The following is an 11,559-nucleotide window of genomic DNA, read 5'->3' as shown; positions in this document are numbered from 1 at the left end:
ATTGGCTGAGGTATCAAACTAAAAAGTATTAAAGTAAACTATCAACGATTAACCATCAACGTGAACGTACCATCACGCAAATCGGAATTATTTTTTATTCTTTAATCTTTAATTTCTATCACGATTCACGAATTTATAAATTAAGAATTAAGATAATTGGTGTTTTGTAATTCTGTATCAATTAACAATATTGATTTACTAATATATTTAGTATTCAATACTCATTAATTTTCAGCATAAACCATTCATGTCTTTTATCAATATTCAATGCTTGAAGTTCCTGAAATTAGATACTGAAAATTAAATTTTAAAAAATGCGTGTAGAACGTAGTCAAAGCCCCACTGAGCAGGTTAATTAAGAAATATAATATTAATTTTTAGATAATAATATTCATCATAGTCCATATTTTATTTTGTTTAGGTGACCAGCATTTTAAATGAAGCTGCCGTGGCTCCTGATGAAAATACTAAACTTGATTTACTACTTAAAGCCAAAGAAGTATTATTATATCAAGAACCAAAATTTTTACCACAATTTATTAATGATGTAATTGCATATCAAAATGATCATAGTTCTACAATAAGAAAATTTATTGTAGCGTTCATAGAAGAATGCTGGTAATTTGGTTGAGAACAATTATTAAAGATATTTTATTGTTATAATAATTATTTTTTCAGCAATAAAGAAAAGTCAAATGTTTGTGTCACATTACCAAATGTATTAATGCTACTGAAAGATCGATCACTTGTTGTTCAAAAAAGAGTAGTGCAAGCAGCTAGTAATATATATAGAGCTGGATTACAATGGATATCAATGACTGATTTACCTAGTTCTGATCTATCAACTGTATGGCAAGATTTAACAAATTTGAAATCGCATGTAATTAACATGATTGACAATGATAATGAAGGGTATTTAAGAATTATTGTTTTTCTTTCCTAATTGTAGAGAGTAATTTAAATATTTTCTTTTTGTAGTATTCGTACTCAAGTAATTAAATTCATGGAAACAGTAATACTTGTACAAACATATAAAGGTGAAGGTGGTGTAGATCGTGAGAATGATTTATCACTTGAAGATATACCTTTAACTCTTAAAGTTACTCGCCGTAGAAGACTTGAAGATGAAGCAAAGTATTTAATATACAATTATATTATATTGCTGTAATATAAAATAAAGAATATAATATTATACTAACAATGATTTTGAATTTTAGGGTGGTATTTGATCTTTTGTCAAGATTTTGTCAATCTGGTAATGTAGGCTGTGCAAATTTAATGACTTGCATGGGATCATTAGCATTAATTGCCAAATTCCGTGTGTCATTTATTGAAAAAGTTTTAACTATATTAGAAACGTTAATTAGTAAGAAATATCATGTAAAAATCATTATTAAAACCAATTATAATTAATTTATATTTTTAAATTTTTTTTTTTAGAAAATATACCTAATTCTTTAACACTGAGTCAATCAACCTCTGTTCAGAAAAATCTTAAATTACAATTATTAAGTTTATTGCGTCTCCCAGCTTCAATTGAACATCAGCAAATTATTGGAAGACTATTATTAGATATTGGGGCTTCTAATCAAGAAGTATTTAAACAATTATTAATATGATATAATATATATATAATTTAAAAATGTATAAAATATTTTTAGATTATGAAAGCACTTCAAGTTCTGTCAAAAAATGAAGATAGTAAAAAGTTATTACGATCCTTAAAACGTAAGAATGATGATAAAGATGATAAAAAAACAGATAAAGATGATATTCCAGAAAAAAAGAGATGTACTGAAGGTACACCACCAGATCGACATATTAATTCAGTTAAAGCATGGGTACTTGAAAAATTATCTCCAGAATCCATCACAAACTTAATTATGACATTCATGGTAAATATATATAATTATACTAAAATAAGCATGGTAATTTCTTAAATTCAGAACCATACCACATAATTTAAGATTCTGAATGAAGTAATAGATATATTGGTTTAAAAATATTATTTATTTTTTGTCTGTTATTGTTCATAAATTATCATATTTGAAATTTTAAAACCATGGTTCTACTTTGATGGTGGTTTCTGATACCAATTGAACAATTTTAGTTATTGATCACTGGAAAATTCATACCGGTTGAAGTAGTCATATTTCTAAAAAAAATTTTTATTAATGTTGAGTATTTGGAATTTTTTTTTTCTGGTGTTATTTAAAATTAATTCAAAAATCTAAATCTAATATGGCCAAATTAATGTTCTCTTCTTTAAAATAACAATAAAAAAATGTATCGATAACTTATTATTCTGTGAAGCGTGATTGTTTTTCTTTTAAAGTAATTTATTTCACATTAATTTTTATTTTTCCTTAATTTATATTGCCGCTACATTAGATAATTAGAAATTCAAATTGTTGCCTTTTTATAAATAGATGGCTTCATCATCCTTAAGAGAATGTTACACATGTGCGTGTAGTCTCTGTCTTACAAACTCAGGGAAATTACTTTCTAAAGAACCGATTTTATTTTGTACATTTGTAAAACGGAGACAACATATGCTAGTATAGCTTCCCCTTAAGGATGATAAAATAGAAAAAAAAGATTAATAATTTATTGTTTATTCAAATATCTTATTATATATAAGTAATAAGTAATACATTTAACATACTTATTAGAAAACAACCTTTATACTGCCACAAGGTAGTCTTTTAATGCTTTAAAAATATTATGATTCAAGAATATGGTATTTATGTTAACGCATAATTTAATCATAAAAATTGAAATTTTTCTTGTATTTTTTACTAAGAGTTTTTATATTTTAATTTACAGCCTAAATTACCATCAAAAATGCCTTCAGCTTTTATAACAAATTATACTCCAATAGCTGCAGCTGGTACTGATAACCACATTAAACATGTAGCAAAACTGTTAGCTACTTTAATATGTGGATCAGATATTGTTATTCCTGATCTGAAGTATATAACCCAAAATGATGATGAATCTTTAGAAGGAGTAAAAGAAGAAACGGTAAAAATGGAAGAAGAAGATATACTTTTAGCTCAACCAGCAGAATTAAATATGAATAACTGTCAAATTGATCCTATTGAAGCTGAAGAATTAGCTATTGATGCTTTACTTAGAGTTTTAGATACTAGTAAAATTATATTATCAAAACAGTTTAAAGAAGTACACATTAAAGCTATAACTAAAGTGGCAGTTATGTGTAGTGATGATTTTCGCAACAGTAAGTAATATTTAGTAATGTACTCAATTAGAAAAATAATTATACACTACATGAATATTTCATTCTTGTTTAGCTATACTGGACTACATAAATTTGGATATGCCTAAAAATATGAATTTATGTTTATCATGGTTATATGAAGAATATAGTGTAAATCAAGGATTTATTAAAGTTCCAACAGCATTTAGAAATACTTTATCTTCAGAACAAAATTACAATACTGTTTTATGTGCATTAATCAGAGGTGCATTAAATATTGCAGATCCTAAAGAAAAAGAAGAGTAAATTGGATTTTTAATAATTATACAATTTTGACATAAACTTTTGATTTTAATTGTTGTAATACATTTACAGTGCTATAACCACTTTTTATTTTGAAAGTCCATTAATTACTGATGACGCAGTAGATATTTTGAAAGAAATTTGTGGTGATCATGCATTTGGTCTATTCATTCTCAATGAATTGGTTACAAAACGCCCTCCAAGACAATTAGTGTATTTAAATGCACTTCTTTTCTTCACTTCACATAAGAATGATAAAGTAATGTATTCACATAATATTTAATAAATGTGTTTAATAATAGTGAAAAATCAATATAATATTTATCTATGCTTGTTTTAAATTACTTTGTACAATTTAAATTATTTCTAATAATTTATTTACTGTCTTTTAATAAAATCCAAAACTGATTTATTCCTCCAAATAATTTAAGACTTAAAAAATATTATGATTTTTGACATTTTTGTCTGTATAGATCATTAAAAATGTTATTAAAGAAAATAAATACAGTTAACTTGATTATTTATGATAAGTATAAGGTATAAGGTATTGCGACTACCATGAATAACCATATTCTGTGGATAACCAAATTTTCATATTGGGAAACAAAAATATTTCTAACTAGATTTTAAATCCCCTGGGTATAACGGGGCATTATCATTCAAGAAATAGCTTTCGAAGGAAGGTTATGAGACTATAATTTGTGGAATAAAAATGTATGGAAATATTTATTTTTATATGAATGTAAAAACATAATTCCTTTAATATTATGGAAGACGGGATATAATCAAGTTTATTTATTTAAATTGTTTATCAATTTTAAGTAATAATTTTATAAACAGCTTTATTATAATTTAGCATTTATTTTACTTCTGACTATTGGAAAATATGTGTTTCTATTTAATGTAAATACTTATAAAAGAAAAACTTAATATTTTTAGTGACTTAATTAATTAACTGAATTGTGTTGAATATTTTTAGCTTCGAGAAATTGCATTGAATTTTATCAGTAAATTGTATAAAAATAAAGATTTAAAAAATATTATTGAAGAATATGCTACTTTTTACTTGGGATTCTTAAGATTGCAATTACCCCCTGATGTACTTTTTGGTCATGAAACAGGCCGATTGGTCAAATCTGAAGTGTGGGATGAAGATTCAACTACAGCTTGCTTATATCTATATTTCATGTTAATGGCTGATAACTATGAACTAATTCACGAGTATGACTTATACTTAATTTAATACTTGATTTATGTCAGGATACATGATAATATTATATTTATAATACATTAGATTAGCAGCTGTATTTTCTAACTCTCAAGGAGAGGTAAAACGTTCAATAATAAAACTTTTACCACACCCTATTCAAAATATGCCAATGAATTCAACTGAAATGTTTAGACTTCTTGAAGAAATACCAAAAGGATCTGAAGCAATGATAACCCGAGTGTTGCATACTATTACTGAAAAAGGTGAGTGGCTAAATTTTTATTTTTAAGGGCATAATACTAAATAATGTTACAGAATTTCCATGAATGAGTTTTTGGTTTTTAATCTTGTAATATATATATATATATAAAAAAAAAGGCGGTCAAGTGGATATCGTTCTGCTGTATAGTAGAGATGAAGATGAGTAGGTCACTATAATGGATGTATTAAATTTGAATGAAATAACAGGTATCATTGTATACGAAAAATGATTCTGAACGGAGATGATTTGTCAGTCTAGGTCGGATAATTAGTAGCATATATTATATTAATATTATTACCTATATTAAAAATTGTAATATTATATCGTTATTTTACTCGATTTCATAAAAAAATAAATTTCATACGCTCGTAAATTGTTTTCTATATTGACGCTGGAGTTCTATTTTACAGTTATTTGAAAAAAAAGTTATGGAAAACCTTGTGTTGGGTTTTTTAACATTAGATATAAATCACAAAAATTTTATGAATTTTCAACTTTCAAAATTCCTTGTAAATTTTCGAGATTTTGACATATTTTGTAAATATTTAAACTTTTAATGCTTATAAACAAAAATCTTGACTTACGATTTTTGATTTTTTTTTTTTTACTATAACAAGTACAACTTAAAATAAACTTTTAAAATTTAAAAAAAATTTTGGAAAGCCAAATTTTGTTTATCGGCATTTTTTAAAAAAAAATGTTGACATTTTAATCGTAAATAGATAATGCTAATATAAACACTTGGTGAAAATTTCAAGTATTTACAATGATTCGCTTTCAGCAAAATCAATTTTTTGATTTTGTTAAAGTGGCGATGCGTAAAAATTCCCGTTTTCCATTACTTTTTCATGGTTTTTCCTGACGCTTTTGAAAATTACTGGAATTTTTTTTACTTCTCACCCCCCCCCCCCCTAAATTCAATTCTCTTTTCAAAGAGGGGCTGAAGTCAAAAATCAAAGCACTATTACTAGTATTACTACTCCAATAGTCTCCAAAACATGATGACACATACAAAAAAAAAATAATAATAAAACACACATCATTGTAAAATCAATACATTCATCACTCCATTCAGAATCTAAAATCAGCGATGGGGGAAAGTTTTTTTTTAAAAATAAGCTAATTTAAGTTTAAGTTAAGACATTAAATATGAACTATAGAGTTCAAGTAAATAGTTTTTAAAATTAATTAGCTTATAACTTTTTTTTTTTATAGTTCATAAAGTATGAAAATAGAAATAACCATAGGTAAAAACTTATTTAGCTATGGAAATAACTAATAAGCTGATGAATCGATTAAATTACCTGGAATTTTTGCGATGAGATGTTATAACTTTATCAGTTAGTTTTTATTAATTTATAATAATAGTCGTACATAATAGTTTCACAGAATATTCTGTGGTATTTATAATTTATGTATGGTTTATCCATAGCTCTTGTACTAAGTATTAAGTTTTTGGGTTTGTCCAGAGGTTTGTCATGTTTTTGTGTTATTTATATTCGACTATGTGTCCCGTGAGGTTTTATCCATTGTGAAATATTCTGAAATAATGAAGATATCATAATTCTGTTTTTTTAATAAGATTCACAGGGACAAGAACTACAAATATTTTATGTTTTAATTTATTTTAATGTTTTGGTAAAAAACTTAAAAAATATAATTTTTTATTTAACTATTTTCAAAAAAATTCAAGATAACTATTTCGTAAAGTTAATTTCTCTGAAAATATTAACGTTTCAATATTTTAATTTCATTAATCTCCTGATTTTTAATATTTTTTCTAGTTTTGAAAAAATATGAACACGTTCTTTCCCATCACTGATAAAAATTAAAAATTATAAAAACTTATGTGCTGGTTTATTTGATCTGTTGCTTACTTGTTACTTGATAGTAGGTATGCTCTTACAACATTTAACTGAATATAATATATCATTTATCCAATTTTTAGTAATTAATTTTTACTTAATAGTTAATACTACTTGGAAAGTTATCCATGGCTTTTTAGAGCAACATCAACTAGGAATATGTTATAATAAAATTAACTAAACAAAAAATAAAATTACCTAATGAAATTTAATATACAATAGGTAATATAGTTCGTTCACTTTAATTAAAGTAAAACGTTTTTATCAGCTTCAAGGAAAAATAATTTTGCCTAATATGATGATCACAGGCAGAAATTGGGTTTAGTTATAGGGGAGAGAACTTATTTTTTATTAGCTAATTTTCTGTTTTCCCCCATGCCAATTCATATTTGGTTGAATAAAGTTTAACCTATAAGTTGTAGGTAAAATTTTACCTACTTATGTCGTGTAAGTTGTGAACACTGACAATTAACCGTTGAATGCGCATGCGCGACTCAACTTATCGCATATTTATCCACAGATTAGTTATACTTGGGGATTGTCCATTATACCTGTGGATAATAACGCAAGGAGTTTGAACACGCATGCGCACCTCGAATATGTAATTCTAACACTGTTATTATCATTTATCGATAACAAAATAATACAAGAATATAACGTGAGTCGAGTAACTGACTACAATACTGATCCATAGTAGGTAATAGGTGTGTGATCAAAGGTTTTCACTTTTTCCATCTATTATAACTTAAAAGTATTATACTATTATTTATTTCGATTTTTGAATAGTTATACTAGTTTTTAGTAAAGTAAATAAATAATTATCAGATTCTAAATCTAAATAGATTCATTAACATTTGTTTTAATTTAAACTACATCGACACTGTTGACTGATATGTCTTCGTCAAGTGAAGATGATTCACCTTCAAATCCTACTGGAGTATCAGTATCAAAAAAAGTTAAAGGCAGGTCAAAAAAAGATCCTTGTCCATCCAAATTGTATGATTTTCGCTGTCCATACACTTTACGCAAGACTGATCAGTTTCGATATATGAATCAACTTTGGACTGTAGGTGATATTGTATCTATATCTGAAGAAAATTCAACTAGAGTCTTTTATGCACAAATTCTTGAGTTATATGAAAATGATTTATGTGAAAAACGAGCAAAAATCATGTGGTTGGCACCTAAAGCTAATGTTGGAGTCACGGATGAATCAAAAAAAGTGCATTTTGATACTTTTCAACCTAACGAATTTGCACATATTTCTGTTGATGACAGATTAGTACCCATACATTGCTTAACATTTGTTATGAATGTTCCAAACTTATTTGAGTATAAAAAACATATTGGTATTGATTACTTAGTCAATACATATATTGTATCACATGCTGAAAGATATGCAGAATCTGATGAAGACGATGGACCAAAATCCAAAAGTAAAGTGAGGCGACTACTTAACAAGTGAATAAAATAACTATTATAATATATTATGTATTGTAAACCAAAATTATCATTATTAAATGTACTTATATTAGTAAATACTGTTATAATTTTAATAGAATATTGTTTGATCTAATACATAGAGTTAGAAAATCTAATATTAACAATATTAAAGGTATTATAAGATAATATAAGGTAATATGCTAAACCTAACTTCATATTGTTATATAAAAGCTTTCTTGTTTCAAATGTAATTCAACACTTTTATTAAATACATTTCTTTAACAATATATTTAATAATTTGTTATAAATTAGCTTGTTTAAAACATATTTTTAGTGTATAGTACCTTGTACCAATATGTATTTAGTAAATATATAGTATTTGTTTATACCTTAGTTGTCTATGTAGAAATTTAATAAATGTACATTTTTGTTACTAAATATATCAGTCTTATGTATAATTTTAACTTTTAAACTATTATAATAAGTATACTTGCTGTGTTTAAAAAATATCATATTTTTATTTATTTTACCTATTATACCCATTTATAATAAAGGATAATATGATATTTACAAGACTGCGCTAAAAGTATTGGCGCCCTGGGCGAGACCATGTTTGGCCCTTTCAATCCCCCCCCTTCTAGTTTGAGTAGTAGTAAAATTAAGTTTTTTAGTAAGTTTAAATGAAATTAGTAGGTATGTATTTTATAACTTACAACTTTATTACCTGATCATATAATATTGTAATAAGGTAATACTTATATTAACTTACAAAAATTGCTGCATTGCATAAAAAATAAAATACAAATAATATTATTTTAAATTTTATACTTATAACTAGAATTAATATTAAAACTAGTTCTTTATATAAATATGAGATAATTGTAGATGTATTATCAATTAAAACAATATTAGATAATGAATATTTCAAATTGTGTAGACTGTTAATGCGTATTAAAAGATAAATTAAATATAAATCATTTTCAGTTTGGCGCCCCCTGAGTACTGGCGTACTGGGCAGTTGCCCAGGTTACTCATAGCTTTTGCCAGCCCTGAATATGTAGGTACCTATAAATACTATATTATATAGTATAATAATAATACTAGTATGTGTATAATATTCTAATATATTCCATTCTGAAATTTGTTGAATAATACAGTGTTAGATATTAAAAAGTTTTTCTTTGATCTTGGTCATCTTTTATTAGTTGGAGTAATCTAATGTACTTTATTAATTTGGCTAACTAGTAGAACACCATAAATCATCGCTCTTCCCGAAGCTGCTTAAATATTTTAAGGTATGCCCTATTCAGACTTCTCTTGCTATGTATAATGTTTTTTTTTAATAATTTATGAATAAAAATATTTGACTATACATATACAACTATAGAAGTACACATATTTTAAGTATCTGAGTTATTTTATTTATTTGGTATATAAACATAATATAAAGTATATTTTAATATATGTTTATAATGTTGATTTTTTGTAATAATTAAATACAGTTCAGCATCATACAAAAAAAAAAATAATTTAAAAGATTAACTTAAGATATTAAAGACTATAATATAATTAAAATGTATTAAAAATATAATTAGAATAACTACTTTATGTTTTATTTTTTATTTTAGAAATTCCATCAGCGGAGTTAGTATCAAGAGTTAAAAAATTATATGAAAATCAGTTAGTTGAAGTACGTTTCTTGGTACCAATAATATCGGGCTTGGATAAGAAATATATTTTGAATGCTTTGCCTCAACTAATAAAATTAAATCCAAATGTCGTAAAAGAGGTATGGTTTACAAATGTATTTTGTTACAAACATGCATTAATTGATTAATACAATTATTTATGTTTCTTTAACTTAGGTTTTCAACAGAATTTTGGGTATTAACTATTCAAACTCAAATCCTCCAGTCAGTCCAGCTGAACTTTTGATTGCATTACACACAATGGATTCAGATCCTAATGACCTCAAGTACATTATTAAAGGTAAAATAATAACTAATAACAATTTAAGATTATTTATACATATAAAAAATATTATTATATTTTCTAATATATATATTCTATTTTATAGCTACATCATTGTGTTTTGCTGAAAAATCTGTATTCACGCAAGAGATATTGGCTATTGTCATGCAAAATTTAATGGATATAAATCCATTACCAACTTTATTGATGCGTACAGTTATACAATCTCTGACAACTTTTCCACGTTTGATTGCTTTTATAATGAACATACTCCAAAGACTTATTCTAAAAAAAGTGTGGCACCAAAAAACACAATGGGAGGGTTTTATAAAATGTTGTCAGAAGACAAAACCTAATAGTTTTCAAGTGTTACTACAATTGCCACCAGAGCAGCTAGAAGATGTTTTATTTCAATGTCCAGAAATGAGAAAATCATTATTAGATCATGTACTTAGTTTTACCGAAGTACAAGTAAGAGTTAATCAATTAATTAAAAATAGATTTTTAAAGTTAAATTATTTTTCCTTTTTTAAGCGTTTACACATTCGTCAAGCAATTATGGATGTTATATTTGGAAAAAAATTGGAAGTACCAATGTATCAAAATTTAAAAGTGAAATGTGAACCTGTAAGCAATACAAATAATCAACATGTTATAGTGTCTGTAAGTAAATTAAAATAATTTGTTAAGATACTAAGCTAGTTGTTGCCAAAGTATAATAATATAAATTTGAAACTTGAAATACCACAGACTCCACCTTTTATTCATTTAAAAATTATTAAATATATCATATATGTAAACTGTAAGTTAAATACATTTAAGTATTTACAATATTTACTTTATTTTATTTTTTAATAATAATAATGTAAATAATATACATTGACATGATTTATTATTTACGAATTATGATTATTTACATGTAGTTAAAATTAATTTATATTCTTACAGAACGAAGAAAAACAATCATCTGAAAAAATATCTAATTTGAAAGAAGACGAGCTTAGGCCACCAGGTGATTGTGATGAAGACTCAATCAATGGAATATAGTTGTAATACTACTTAAGAACATTATCACTATGTCCATTTATTTGTACTTTATTTTAAAATGAATACAATTAATTTAATCAACTGTTATATTAAAAATGTAATTGAATAAACTTTTAGTTTAATACATATTTTATTGGTTTTATGTATTTTTATATATATTTTTTAAATTAATACATCGTTGTGAAAAAAAAAAATCAATAACTCTTTTACTATACCCTAAATTGCCATAAGCTCCTTG

General features: G+C 25.3%; 2 protein-coding genes across 2 annotated transcripts; both read left to right on the top strand.

Moving 5' to 3' along the window:
• The first annotated feature begins 41 nt into the window (after window positions 1-41).
• Window positions 42-11,459, top strand: LOC113553305 (symplekin). The gene is made up of 17 exons (XM_026956572.2): window positions 42-350; window positions 422-618; window positions 679-912; window positions 979-1,134; window positions 1,218-1,366; window positions 1,441-1,595; window positions 1,662-1,895; window positions 2,827-3,241; window positions 3,315-3,522; window positions 3,596-3,782; window positions 4,503-4,744; window positions 4,818-4,996; window positions 9,932-10,092; window positions 10,169-10,292; window positions 10,381-10,745; window positions 10,809-10,937; window positions 11,223-11,459. The coding sequence occupies exons 1-17, from the start codon at window positions 315-317 to the stop codon at window positions 11,319-11,321; spliced, it is 3,270 nt and encodes a 1,089-aa protein (XP_026812373.1). The 5' UTR covers window positions 42-314; the 3' UTR covers window positions 11,322-11,459.
• LOC113553307 (GATA zinc finger domain-containing protein 1-like) lies at window positions 6,837-8,613 on the top strand. The gene has a single exon (XM_026956573.1). It carries the CDS (start codon window positions 7,753-7,755, stop codon window positions 8,323-8,325), a length of 573 nt encoding a protein of 190 aa, XP_026812374.1. The 5' UTR covers window positions 6,837-7,752; the 3' UTR covers window positions 8,326-8,613.
• Window positions 11,460-11,559: the final 100 nt, after the last annotated feature.

This window comes from Rhopalosiphum maidis, chromosome 2 (genome assembly GCF_003676215.2).
Source record: "Rhopalosiphum maidis isolate BTI-1 chromosome 2, ASM367621v3, whole genome shotgun sequence".
Lineage (NCBI taxonomy): Eukaryota > Metazoa > Arthropoda > Insecta > Hemiptera > Aphididae > Rhopalosiphum > Rhopalosiphum maidis.
Note: the sequence above shows the minus strand (reverse complement) of the source record. Positions and strands in the feature narration are given on the sequence as shown.

Excerpts from the sequence above, each read along its gene's own strand:
- LOC113553307 (XM_026956573.1), top strand. The coding sequence starts at position 7,753 with ATGTCTTCGTCAAGTGAAGATGATTCACCTTCAAATCCTACTGGAGTA.
- LOC113553305 (XM_026956572.2), top strand. The coding sequence starts at position 315 with ATGCGTGTAGAACGTAGTCAAAGCCCCACTGAGCAG. Across the intron at positions 1,367-1,440 it reads TATATTAGAAACGTTAATTA|AAAATATACCTAATTCTTTA; the intron begins GTAAGAAATATC and ends TTTTTTTTTTAG. Across the intron at positions 10,293-10,380 it reads CCTCAAGTACATTATTAAAG|CTACATCATTGTGTTTTGCT; the intron begins GTAAAATAATAA and ends TCTATTTTATAG.